Source organism: Panthera uncia, unplaced genomic scaffold (genome assembly GCF_023721935.1).
Source record: "Panthera uncia isolate 11264 unplaced genomic scaffold, Puncia_PCG_1.0 HiC_scaffold_953, whole genome shotgun sequence".
Lineage (NCBI taxonomy): Eukaryota > Metazoa > Chordata > Mammalia > Carnivora > Felidae > Panthera > Panthera uncia.
Window position 1 is genome coordinate 3983 of NW_026060148.1, and position 13231 is coordinate 17213.

The window sequence follows — 13231 nt, forward strand, 5'->3', positions numbered from 1 at the left end:
CCCCCTCCACCCCCCCCCCCCCCCCCCCCCCCAGCCCCCCCCGCCCCCCCGTTCCCCCTGCCCCCCCAGCTCCCCCTGCCCCCCCGCTCCCCCTGCCCCCCAGCTCCCCCTGCCCTGCTGGGCCCAGGCAGCCCCCATGTACCTGGGCCTGAGATACAGGCACACCTGGAGCAGCAGACAGGGAGAGGTGGGGTCCGTTGCACCCCACGGGGCACCCGGAGGAGGGGGGACCAAGGGCCACGACCTTCTGCATGTGCCCCCCTACAGCTGGGCCCAGGGGGTCCAGAGCCATGCCTGGGGCTCCTCTCCTGGGGGCTCAGTCCTTAGCGGGCCGGGCAGGGAGGGGGTGGAGGCAGGTAGATGAGCCCCTTGGGGACTGCCCCGCGGTCCCGTCCCCCAGCTCGGATGACAGAGGCACGGGCAGGTGTCTGTCCGTGTCTCCCCACCTCCGGCTGATGCTGGGCGGGGGCTGCACGGCTCAGGGTGTCCCCAGGGCTACTTTGGGCCGGGCTGCGGGCGGCGGTGCCAGTGTGAGCACGGGGCAGCCTGTGACCACGTCAGCGGGGCTTGCGCCTGCCCGGCCGGCTGGAGGGGAACCTTCTGTGAACGTGGTGAGCTGGGCCGTGGGCCGGGGCTGGCGGTGGGCCCCGTTTCCTGGCTGTCTCCCATCACCGCCCGCTCTCCGCAGCCTGCCCGGCGGGCTTCTTCGGACTGGATTGCCGTGGCGTCTGTGACTGTGTCGCCGGAGCCTCCTGTGACTCCGTGAGCGGCTCCTGCCTCTGCCCCGCCGGCCGCCGGGGCCCCCGCTGTGCCCAGGGTACGAGAGGCCCAGGCGGCCCCGGGGGCTACAGGAGGGGGGCCGGGTCCACCGGGCCAGACCCGCGTCTGGGGCCTCATCCTGGGTGTTCGACGCTGCCTGGTGGCCACCTGGGAAACGCCACTTTTGCCCACAAGGGCCAGCATGTTGGTCTCTGTGGCCACCCTGCCTGTGCCCACCCTGCCTGCTGCAGCCCCGGCCAGGGTCGCTCCCCAGGCCCCTGACTGTCCCCTGTCCTCCAGCCTGCCCAGCCCACTCCTACGGACACAACTGCAGCCAAGCCTGCACCTGCTTCAACGGGGCCTCCTGTGACCCTGTCCACGGACAGTGCCGCTGTGGCCCTGGCTGGCTGGGCCCCACTTGCCTGGAGGGTAAGCCCTCCCGAGGAGGGGTCCTTTAGGAGCAAACAGTCCCACCCCGGGGAGTCCGGAACCAAGGATTGTGTCAGCCCTTCGATGAGCCGTTCAGGGTCACGTGGGCATGGGATGCCGGTGACGCGGGTTTCACCGGGAGCGACGGGCAGGGAGGACCGGGGCCTGTCACACCCCCACGGGGCCCGCAGCACCTGGGGGCGGCAGGAGGGTGCCGAGACCCCACCGAGGTGGGTTGGGGGCCCAGGGTGGCCTGGGGCAGGTTATCTTACACGCAGCCCTGGGGGAGGCCCTCCCCACAGAGCCTGGTGTTGGGTTTTGGGGTGGCTGGAAAGCACAGAACCACCAGGGCCAGCCCTCGACAGGGGAGAGGCGTTGGCCCTGCTGGGCTGACTGGTGGGGTGCTGTCCGCCCCCCCACCCCTCCAGCCTGCCCCTCAGGCCTCTACGGCGAGAACTGTCAACGTTCCTGCCTTTGCCAGCACGGGGGCACCTGTGACCCTGTCTCAGGCCACTGCACGTGCCCAGAGGGCTGGGGTGGCCCAGCCTGTGAGGAGGGTGAGCATGGGTCAGGCGGTAGAGGAGGAGGAGGGACCCGGGGTCCGGGGTGGGTGCCCCGAGTGTCCCGGCACGCCTCCCCGCTCCGACCTCCGTGGGCAGAGGCGGCTTCCTGCTGCTGGGGGCTGTGGCCCCAGACCCGTAGTGTGACCAGCCCCAGGCACCCCTCCTTCTCGACGTGGGGTGCAAGGCCCTGAGCGGGGTGGGGGTCTCCTGGGCGCGATGGGCACAGGGCACTCCCGGAGCACTGTACCCTGCAGAATGTCTCCCGGGACGCTTCGGGGCCGGTTGCCAACACAGCTGCAGGTGCCTCAACGGTGGCCTCTGTGACCGGTACTCAGGCCGCTGCCTCTGCCCAGCCGGCTGGACCGGGGATGAGTGTCAGAGCCGTGAGTGGGCCAGATTAGGGGCCGGTCGGGGGAAGTCCGGGGGTCCCTCTGGGGCCATCAGGGACTGGCCTCGCTGCCTCCCTGCAGGGTGGAGGGCCCGGTGAGGGGTCACTTGGCAGGTGGGGGCAGGGGCGGCTGTCTGAGCTCCCAGGGGTCTCCTGTGGGAGGGCTGGGGGGCCCCGCTTGAACCCCTGGAGCCCGACCCAGCCCTCTGCCTGCAGCCTGTGCCGAAGGCACGTTTGGGGCTCACTGCGAGGAGCGCTGTGCCTGCCGGCGGGGAGCCACCTGTCACCACGTCACGGGGGCCTGCCTCTGCCCCCCGGGATGGAGGGGCTCGCAGTGTGAGAACGGTGAGCCCCTCGGCGCCGCTGCACCCGGGGGCCCCGCTGCTTGGGTGGGAGTGGGCCCTGACGCCGTGTCCCCCCTCCCCCGGCCCGGCCCGCGCCGGCCCTGGGGCTCCCTGCCACCCCAGCACATGGCTTCCCACAGCCTGCCCGCGTGGCCGGTTCGGAAAGGACTGTGGCCAGCGCTGCCAGTGCCCGCCGGGCTCTGCCTGCCACCACGTCACCGGGGAGTGTCGCTGTCCAGCGGGCCTCACGGGGCCCAGCTGCGAGCAGGGTAGGTGACCCCGCCCGGGCGGGCACAGGGCTGTGCGTCCCCCTGGAGCGGCACCCCCACGGAGGGGAGGGCTCCGCAAGGGGGGCGGCTCTGGGGCGGACGGAGGGGGCTCCCGAGCCGGGTCGGGACCGACCTCCGCCTGCGCCCCAGCCTGCCCGCCAGGCACCTTTGGGGAGCGCTGTGGGCAGAAGTGCCGTTGTCCCAGCGAGAACCAGACCTGCCACCCCGCCCTGGGGACCTGCACGTGTGCCGCTGGCTACCACGGCTCCGGCTGCTGGCAGCGTGAGTGTGTCCGGCCGCCCGCCGGGCCGTCCTTGGGAGGGCTGCGCACTGCTGCGGGCCTGGCCCAGCTCCTGGCCCCTGGCAACGGCTCCTGTCCTCGCAGGGTGCCCCCCTGGGCGGTTTGGACCCGGCTGTGAGCAGCCGTGCGGGTGTCTCCACGGGGGCTCCTGTGATGCGGCCACCGGGGCCTGCCTCTGCCCTGCTGGATTCCTTGGGGCCGACTGCAGCCTGGGTGAGTGGTTGGGGTGAGGGCTGGGTGGCTGGCTGAGGGAGGGGGTGGCTGCCCTCTGTGCCTTGGTGGGCAGGGCCCCTGACCATCTGCCCGCCTCCCCCCCCCCCCCCCCCCCCCCCCGCCCCCGATTCTCCTGCTGGCCCCAGGCTGGGCTAAGGTGGGGGGTGTCAGTGTGACCCCAGTGTCCCTGCCGGCCAACTCTGTCCCCTTCACCTGTCCCCACTCTCCCCCCCTCCCCACACCAGCCCCCCAGCCACGTCCAGCAGGGGCTTGTGGACCTCTGTGCAGAGGCCGGCCAGGCATCCAGCTGAGAAAAGTGCCTTTCTCTGAGTCATGTGGGGACTTCCCGCCCATCCGGGAGCCTGGCTGGGCTGGTGGGGGTGGGGTGGGGGCATCGGTGAGTCACTGTCGCCGCAGAGCGGGCCTGGCCCCCAGCAGACCCGTGGGTAGAGGGGAGATGCCAGGGTGGGCGGGGGCACGGGAGGAGGTCGCCTCTGCCCCATCCGGGCCAGACACAGGGCTCCCCCTGCCCCTTCCCGTCCCTGGGCCGACGTGGCAGAGAGAAGGGCAGCCGGCAGCAGTGGCCACCCTCCTGTCTCCTCCCGGCAGCCTGTCCACAGGGCCGCTTCGGTCCTGGCTGTGCGCGTGTGTGCAAGTGTGGGCAGGGAGCGGCCTGCGACCCCGTGAATGGCAGCTGCACCTGTCCCCCAGGGAGGACCGGCCTCCATTGTGAGCACGGTGAGCACGGACTGCACCCACCACTGTCCGTGTCAGCCCTTGGGAGCGGGGCCGATGGGCTGGAGCCATGGGTTCCCCAGGGGAGAGAGACCTGGGTCCCCAAAACCGGGTGGTACGTTCATGCTGATGGTCTGCGGCAATCCCAGGGGGCTCGTGGGGGCCGAACAAGTTCCAACCCGGACCCTCCCAGCAGAGGGTGGGCGGGCGAGGGGAGGGGGTGCGGTCAAGCAGCTATTTCGTCTGAGGACAGAGCCAGCTTCCTGGCTCATGGCCTCTTGGCATAGCATCCCGCTGGCCCTTTCTGCTGGCCCAAGAGGCCAGGGACCCCAGGTAGAGGGACGTCTGGAGCACGAGGCATGGGGGAGAACAGGGGTGGCTTGTGCCCATGATGGCACCCGGACCCCACGGCCACAGCTACAGCCCGTTGGCCTGGCCCCCACACCCTGGTAGATCTGAGCTCTCTGCTTTTCTTTAGTTCTTCTCAAGGAGTCAGTGACAAACCCCCATTCTTAACCAGCGGCAGTAAGGATCATAAGCCTTATGGCCCGGCTGTAGCTAGGCTGTGTCTTCGCCTCCAGGGGAGTACGGCAGCCACGGTCAGTCGTATTACAATCAGAGGCCACCGGAGGGCATGGCAGCCCGGCCTCCTCCTCAGCCCAGAGGGTGTGCCTGTGCGGAGGGCCAACGCCTCCAGGAAGGCTTCCCTGACCACCTCCTGCCAGCTGGGCGGGCACTCCCGTGCCCTGGAGGCCGATGGCCCCTTTCATCCTGATCGTCCCTGGCGCCCAGCCAGCCCTGGCATTTGCTAACTGAGAGAACGGATGAGTGAACAGGACACGGCTCGTGTCACTCCCTGGCGCTCGTGTCCCTGGGGGTGGAGACCGGCACCGGCAGGCCCCAGAAGGCGTCTGTTGAAGGAAGGTCTGACGTGGTGGGGACGTGTCCCCAGAGCGTGTCCAGCCCCGGCCAGAGCTGTGAGCAGCGCCTGACTTCTGCCTCCAGGCTGCCCTCGGAACCGGTTTGGCATAAGCTGCGAGCACTCGTGCTCCTGCAGAAACGGGGGCCTGTGCCACGCCACCAACGGCAGTTGTTCCTGCGGCCTGGGCTGGACGGGGCCGCGGTGTGAGCTGGGTGAGCTCCCGGGCGGCCGGAGGGTCAGGGCCTCGATGAGGGGGGTCGGGGGTGGCTCTGGGCCCCCTGGAGAGCGTGGGGCTTGGGGGGGGCTGCCGCGGGTCTGGGCCAGGCTCCCGAGGCCGCTGGAATCAGGCTGGTGTGGGGGGGCCGCCCCTCACGTCCCCGCTCTCTCCGCAGCCTGCCCTCCCGGTCGCTACGGTGCCGCCTGCCGCCTGGAGTGCTCGTGCCAGAACAACGGCACCTGTGAGCCCGCCACGGGCGCCTGCCGCTGCGGCCCCGGCTTCTACGGCCAGGCCTGCCAGCACCGTGAGTCCTGGGGAGGGGACCCCTGCCCGGCATCCGCCCCTGCCACGTCAGGGCCCACCTGGGCTTCCGTGGCAATGGCCGCCGTCCCCGTCCCTCCCCGCGGGGCGGATGGCTTGGGGCCTGGCCCCGCTCACCGTGGGAGTCCGAGGCCAGAGGTCTTGGGCTCAGGGTCCCGTGTGAGCCGGCGGACCTCCCACCCGAGCCCCAGCCGTGATGGGGGAGCTCCCCAGGCCTGGGAGGGGGAAGGGGGGACGCGAGCCTTGAACCAAGCCCTTTGCTCACTCTGGGCCAACTGAGGTAGGGACTCTAACGCGGGTCCCCTTCAGCCTGTCCCCCTGGCTTCCACGGGGCTGGCTGCCAGGTGGCGTGTGAGTGTCAGCACGGAGCCTCCTGCCACCCCGTCAGCGGCCAGTGTCTCTGCCCCGCCGGCTTCCACGGCCAGCTCTGCGAGAGGGGTGAGTGCTTTGTGCTCCTGCGTGCGACCCTGGCCCTGTCCAGTCTGGCGCGGGGACCGGAGGGGACACCGAGCCCGCTGCCTCCCAGCAGGGTGTGAAGCAGGCTCATTTGGAGAGGGCTGCCGCCAGCACTGTGACTGCGAGGCCGGGGCACCCTGCGACCCCGTCACCGGCCAGTGCCTTTGCCCCCCAGGGCGCACAGGGGCCACCTGTGACCGTGGTAAGTCTGGGGTCCCGCTTGGCGGGCCACAGGTGTGGGTCTCTGTCGGTGGCGAGTGCTGCTGGTGCAGGTGGAGCCTCAGCTGTGCTCCGCCCTGGGCACCTCTCCCCCCTCTGTGGGGGGCAGCTGCTGGAGGGGGCGCCCAGCATGAGGCTCCTGCTCAGGGTCGTCAAGGCCCCACACTCTGCTCTCTGGCCAGAACGGGGGCCCGGCTGGGCGGGGTGGAGACCTGCCTGATCCGCCAGCCTGCCCGGACGGAGGAGGGGCCGCACACATGAGCTCACGGTTGTGCGCTCAGCTTGACCCGGGGAGGGGCGTCCCTGACCGCCAGGCCCCCTCTGCCAGCCCCAGGGCCGAGCGGGGGGCGGGGTGGTGACGCCGGGCAGGTACCCGGTACCTGGCGCTTTCTGGTGTGGGAGCTCACGTGGGGCGGGAAAAGCAAGGCCTGGGGCCTCTGCTGCCTCACGCTCCTGCATAGAGGTCCTGGGTCCCCTGGGCAGGGCAGGTGGGCGGACCCTCAGGCCTGTCTCCCCTACTTCGTGCTGCCTGCAGACTGCAGACCGGGCTTCTTTGGGCCAGGCTGTGCCTTGCGCTGTAGCTGCGGAGCTGGGGCCGGTTGTGACCCCGTCAATGGGCAGTGCCACTGCGTGGACGGCTACACTGGGCCCACCTGCCAGCAAGGTGAGCCAGGCTCCCGAGGGGGTGGAGGGAGGGCGACATGCTTCTCAGCCCCACCCCCGGCGTCCACCCCACCCCTGGCGCGGGCCCCATCCCTCGTCCCCACACACGGCGCCCCTGCGAGGACATCACCATCCCAGCTGGGTAGCGCTGTTGTCCGTATGGCTGCTGATGGGCGAGGTGCGGACCGTGGGGCCGGGTTTTGCCGCGCCAGCCGCCCACGGCGGCCCTAGACCGCGGCAAGGGTGGGCTCAACCGCCAGGGCAGGGCTGAATGCATCTGCTGACCTGGCCCTCCACCCCTCCCCTCCTTGCCCTGCGTGTGTGAACCAGAGCGTGATGGTGCACCCGTGTGTGTGTGTGTGTGTGTGCATGCGTGTGCTGCAGTCTACATGCTAACCCGTGTGTGTGCACGCTGGTGCGTGCCCGTGCCCATGTGCACATCGGTGCCTGCCTGCACCCCCAGGCAGTGAGGGAGGGTGCAGGAACTGCACCTTGGCCCCTCAGCCCCCTGGGGGGACGTGCGTCTGCAGGCAGAGCTCTGCGGTGCCCCTGGGGTTCCGCCGTCAGCTTGCCCAGACCCAGCCTGCTGAGGGGAAGGGCTGTGTGTGCTGAGAAGGTCGTGCCTGGGGCCCGTCTGGGGCCCGTGCGGACGGGCTGTGCACACAGGTGAAGCCAGGAGCCAGGCTGGGTGGGGATTCCAGACAGGTCCTCGGCTGGGAACCCCAAATGCGGGCCGGATGTTGTGCAAGCGTGCCTTGGAGCCTCTCTGAGGCCGCCCTGGGCCCAGGAGTGTTGGGAGTCCCGGGGGCGGGGTCTCACGGGAGGCGGGATGGGGGCGGGGCGGTGGAGGCGGGGCTTGCAGGGCTGCGGCTCGGGATGCAGCGCCACCCATGGCGGCACCTGGTGGTCGGCTGTGGGATTGCGCCGCAGGCCCTAGGGCGGTCCTAGCAGCCTGGACAGGTGGCAAGGGTCTGGGACCTGTGTCACCCCTGAGCCCGGTGGGAAGGAGGAGAGGCGAGGCCTCCCTGCCTTGCAGTTCTGGGCCCTGCTCGCTTTCCTGGAGTGGAGCGGCTAGCTTCTAGTAAAACCCCTCTCCATCCAGCCTCAAAGTCCCTCTTCCCAGCCCAACGTGATACTGGCCTAGGGGCACTGGGGGCTTTCATTTGCAGAGGGAGGGCCCTACAGGCCTAGGTGGCAGAGAGGCATTTGCTGGTGTCACTGGTCTGTTACCAGGAGACTGAGGCCAGAGGAGGGATGAGGATTGTGCACGTACTTACTTATAACCCGGGGCCCACAGGGTGGCGGGCAGGCCAGAATCTGGACCTCAGACACGGGGCGGTGCAGAAGCTGGGGGGGAAGGGCTGGGCTGTCTCCCCTTCATCGGCCTGGAGCTGGAGAGGCAGGAGGGGACACCTGAAGTGGGAGCCCAGAACTGGCCGGGTCGAGAGTTTCCCCGTGCCCCGGGGCTGACCCTCCCTTCCCCTGCCCCTACAGCGGCCTTGCAACCGGCCTCTGACGGACCAGCACCTGGGCTCAGCAGCAGGGCACAGAAACACTAGTGCAGAGGCAGCCGTCAAGCAGGCCCGTCTCCCAGGTGCTCTGGCGACGACTGAGGAGGGCGCCCGTGGGCCAGGACTCCAGCCGCAGCTTCGTCCCCGAGGGCCGTGTGCAGCCACACAGCCCCTCGCTCTGCAAGGATCGGCCTGCACGGGGAGGGAGGCCCTGGCTGGCCCAGCCGCAAGGAGCCCGGACGAGTGGACCGGCCCTACTGGCTGTGCGTGCTGAGCAAGCCCGCCTCCCCGGGTGGGGACTGAGGTGTGGGCGCAGGTGCGGCAGGGGACCCCTGCCCTCCGAGGTGGTTCTTCTGGTGCTAGGCCCTGGGACTGCTGTGGCCCGGCCTGTTCTCCTGGAGCCGCAGCCCACTGTATTTATGTAAAAGTATTTATGGGCAGCTGGACACGCCCGCCGCACCCTGGGCGCCGAAGGCTGCCCGTCCCCTGCACCATGAAACCCTGATGCGGGACCTTGGGGCTCTGAGGGGCCTCTGGGTGGGGGACTCTGGTACATGTGAAACCCAGTAATTTAAGGAAGAAGCAGTCGCTTCCTTGTGACCTGTGTGCTCCCTGCTTCGGGCTCACTGTGGTGGCCTCCCGGGTGCGCCCAATGAGTGTGTTCGGACGGGGATCCCCTCCTGACCGGGGAGGCCCCGTCTGCCCCCCCCCCCCCCCGCTCCCCCAGCGTGTGGCTGGCACACGAGGAGGGTTGGAGTTTGTCCTGGTTCCCGGTGCCCTGGAGGGGCACGAGGGGGCTGGTCTGTGCGTGGGCCCCTCGGGGAGGAGGCTGGCCCGAGGGCAGGGGTGCTGTGGCAGGGGGCGCAGGCTGGGCACCCCACCCCTCCTGTCTTCAGAGCGGAAACGGTGGAGGGGTGAAGAACATCCAGTAGAGTGGGCTGCACCCAGATGGTCAGGCCAGACACTTAGGGTCGGGGCTGTAGCCCCTCTGCCCTTCCCTTCGACACCAGCCTAGCTAGCTGATCCCCTCAGGGCAAAGGGTCTCATGGAGCAAAGTGACCCACCCTGTCCCCTTAGGCAGACACCTAGTGAACATCCCGTGGCAGAGGAGATCAAAGGGACGGGCCACTGTGTTAAGGTCTTAAAGTCCCAGGAGGGACAAGGGGGGACAGATTGGTGACGTGATGCAGGAAGCTGCGTTCGCAGGAGGACCGGTCGTGAAGGCTGGGGGTGTAGCTGTGCAGGGTGGGCGGCGCCTGGAGGCAGCAGGGAGGCTCCTAGAGGGGACAGGGGACGGGGACAGGGGACCGGAGAGGACGGTTAGCAGAAACAAGGGGAGTTGTGAACATCCTTCTAATTGAAGTTCTGGAACAAGGAGGGAAAAAATGACGGAAGCAACAACAGAAGTTGTCCGGCCAGAAGGTGAACCGTCTCAGACCAGAAGCGCTCCACGCATAGCACAAAAGTAGAAGAGCCAGGATCCCAAGAATTTTAAGAAAATCACCGGCAAAGAGAGACTCTAAGACGCCCAGAAAAGAAGGGAAGTCCTGGTGACGTCAGACTTGACGGCAGAAACTCGGGAATTGAGGACCGTGGTGCTGTTTTCAAAGCACGGATGACGCTCGAGATTGATGTTACTGTTCAAGCGTCTGGAAAACAAAGTCAGGGTTCTTCTTGGGTCTCCCAAGTCCCCACTGGGTTAGCCCTCGAAAGCCTGATCTCAAGATGCACTCAGAGGACGCTCACCAGCAAGGAGAGAAAGCCTAGGAAGGTGCAGTGAGATGTCCCCACGGTTCCCGCCTGACCTGGTAACAGAATCAGCCATTCCCATGAGCCGGCAGCAGAGACCCCGAGAGTGTGTGTGGCAGGGGTGGGGAGGGACATCAGCAAGCCACACGCAGCGGCAGGTGAGCGCAACTGGCAACTGAGGGCAGACATGTGGTAACAGGCTAGGTCACTTCCTGCCCGGAGGGAATGTCCTCTCCGGTGGATAGTGGAGGAGGAGGAATAATAAAGCAGAGCGAGAAGGTAGATTAGCAAAGCCTTGTAAGTGGTTACAAAGGACATCAAAACACTGATCCGTGGGTTGCGTCAGACCCTATTCTGTGGTACTTTAACTGTCAAAGACCTGCCTCGAAGGACAAAAACATAAGCTTACGAAATAAATCAAAAGAAAGCCGGGGTAGGAGTTTCAACGTTTCTGGGCAGAAAGCATCGTAAGTGACTCTATAAATACATGTACAGATAAATGCACGAGACAGTAGAGGCTCTGAAGTCTGTAAAAGTGACCCTGTAACAGGGTAGAAATAGACTGACGGTGGGTGATTTTAACGTGTTCCTTAAAAAAAAAGCACATTAAACAAACAGGACATAAGCAATGATAAAACTTTAATAAGCTTTAACATGCGTGGTATATATGTAAACTTATGTTCATATATTTATATTCTTATGTACAGAATTTATATTCGTGTATATAAACTTTACATTCAGCAAGTGGACAATGATGGGGCACTTAGCAAGCCTAAAATTCCATTGAAGATGAGTAAGGAAGAAAAAAACTAGCAAGGCTGATGATACTAAAAAAATTTTTTTAATGTTTTATTTATTTTTGAGAGAGAGAGAGACAGAGAGTGAGCAGGGGAGGGGCAGAGAGAGAGGGAGACCCAGAATCCGAAGCAGGCTCCAGGTTCCGAGCTGTCAGCACACAGCCCGACGCAGGGCTCAAACCCACAAACTGTGAGATCATGACCTGAGCTGAATTCGGACGCTCAACCGGCTGAGCCACCCAGGCGCGCCTTGATAGTATTTTTAAAAGCAAAGAGAAGATACAGGAGGAAGGACTAACTTACAGACGCAACAGAGAGGAAGACCTAAAAATGATGTTAAGAATGATTACGTATAAGTAACAGAATTTTTAAATTTTTTTTTAACGTTTATTTTTTTGAGACAGAGAGAGAGACAGAGCATGAACAGGGGAGGGGCAGAGAGAGAGGGAGACACAGAATCCGAAACAGGCTCCAGGCTCTGAGCTGTCAGCACAGAGCCCGACTCGGGTCTCGAACTCACGGACCGTGAGATCGTGACCTGAGCCGGAGTCGGACGCTTAACCGACCGAGCCACCCAGGCCCCTAAGTAACAGAATTTTTAAAAAGTGGGTAAGTCTTGAGGGAAGATACGAAACGCCAGGACTGGTGCTGGTGGAAATATACACTTGCACAAACCCACAACTTCAGTAAATGCAAGTAGTAACGGAAGCCGCCGCCCGCGGGAGGGCCTGGCCGAATGCCCGTCCGGGTGGTTGGTGCCAGAGTTGCAAGGCCCCGTGAAGTTGTCTAATGGGAATTGTTCCGGAAACTCTCTGAAACTGAAAAGCAGCTCACCTCATTCCGTGAGGCCCATGTCAACCTGGTTCTGAAACCAGGTGAGGGCGGGGCAAGCAAAGGAGATGACAGATCCGTCACGGGTGTGCACAAGTCCTAATCCCAAACACGCACCGCTCCAAAATGCTCGCAAAGTAATAACCTGATCCAACGTGAATTGCCCTGAAGACGGCGGGACAGCATAGCATCACAAAATGCCTCGACGTGTTTGTGAGACGAGGAATCAGATGATTGTCCGACAGGAGCAGAAAGAACGTTCTATACAGTTCATCTCTTCAGGAGGTGAGTTCTTGGAGGCCCGGGTGGCTGCAGGGAGCTTTGGTGGCAGTGGTCACGTGCCGAGAATCTCTCGCGAGTCTGGTGGAGAAGCTGAGGGGGTTCCGATCTCTAAGCGACGCGACGCTGGCCAGCCCTGCCCACCTAGCACCCCGCCCCCACCCTCCCCGCGGGCTGCATCATCTGCATCCCCGGCCCTGACCCGAAAGCCCCCGTCTCTGGCTGTCCTGCCCCAGGAGAACACAGTGCGGGAGACGGGGCTCCGCTTGCTTTGTGCCGGACCCCCTAGGGCCCAGGAAACACTGCAGAAGGAGTGGAAAGCCGGAGTGTCTCCTGCCCCAGGCCCCAGCAGAGCTCTGTGGCTCGGGCCACACTTGGTGCGAGCGAGACACTAGAATGTGAGGCTGTGGGGAGGGAACCCCGCCCGGTGGTCGGGGGGCAGGACCAGGGAACAGAAAAGGGCCGACAGACCAGTAAGGATCAGCAGGGCGGGGCATAAAAATCGTATATAGCATATGAAATGTGTAAAACCTATAAAACTCAATCGCGCTTCAGCGGAGGCCGTGACCAACTAGGAAACAACGCAAAGTAAGACACCCTTCACCTCCCCAAGAAAACCTGTCAATGCCAGCAGATTAATCTGGCAAGAGGATGCGGGAAGCCCTGAACCAAATTAGGAGAACAGACCGGAGAGCTCCCAGTCTGATGTGACCCCGTGCGCAGAGAGCTCCATGATGGCCCAGCAGGGGACAGCTGGGGTTGGGGGTCCGATCTTGGGGATACGGACAGTCACCAGGGGTGGCAACGTGAGCGGGATTTGTGGACGCCCAGGGCCAACGGAGGTAAGGGCGGAAACACTGACCTGCGCGTTGAAGGGGCAAGAGTCGGGGCTACGGGGGCTCCCATCGAGTTTCAGGGACTGGGGGGCCCCAGGCACTGCTAGGGTCCCGCCGTGGACACCCAGGGGCACTGGATGTCTTCAGGGCTGTGGGCCTGGCCACAGTGTCCCCGCCAGCCACCAGGGGCACTGGATTGTGGGGGGGTGCCCTGCAGAAAGGCCTTGGAATGTTTCGGAGTGGCTGTAATAGGTGGGTGGGCGGGGACACCTCGGTGTCTGTTCACACTGGGACCCACGGGGGTTGGCTGATGTCCTAGGAAGCCCACCGACCCCAGCAGCAGGCCCAAAAGGGGCGGTGCTGCTGGCTGGGAGGAGGGGCTGGGCTAGATTGCTTCTGGAGACCCCTCCCCAGCAGGGCAGGTGTGGC

At 65.3% G+C, this 13231-nt stretch overlaps 1 protein-coding gene across 1 annotated transcript in view; it reads left to right on the plus strand.

Moving 5' to 3' along the window:
• LOC125918535 (multiple epidermal growth factor-like domains protein 6) overlaps positions 1-8907 on the plus strand; it is a gene marked incomplete at its 5' end in the record, with an annotated part of 10760 nt that extends 1853 nt beyond the window's left edge. Inside the window, 16 exons of the mRNA XM_049624520.1 lie at positions 483-611; positions 689-817; positions 1060-1188; positions 1617-1745; positions 2006-2134; positions 2356-2484; positions 2624-2752; positions 2903-3034; positions 3138-3266; positions 3876-4004; positions 5007-5135; positions 5316-5444; positions 5771-5899; positions 5991-6119; positions 6672-6800; positions 8294-8907. Of these exons, the coding sequence (XP_049480477.1) occupies positions 483-611; positions 689-817; positions 1060-1188; positions 1617-1745; positions 2006-2134; positions 2356-2484; positions 2624-2752; positions 2903-3034; positions 3138-3266; positions 3876-4004; positions 5007-5135; positions 5316-5444; positions 5771-5899; positions 5991-6119; positions 6672-6800; positions 8294-8358 (2003 nt within the window). The remainder of the gene's footprint in view (positions 1-482; positions 612-688; positions 818-1059; positions 1189-1616; positions 1746-2005; positions 2135-2355; positions 2485-2623; positions 2753-2902; positions 3035-3137; positions 3267-3875; positions 4005-5006; positions 5136-5315; positions 5445-5770; positions 5900-5990; positions 6120-6671; positions 6801-8293) is intronic.
• Positions 8908-13231: the final 4324 nt, after the last annotated feature.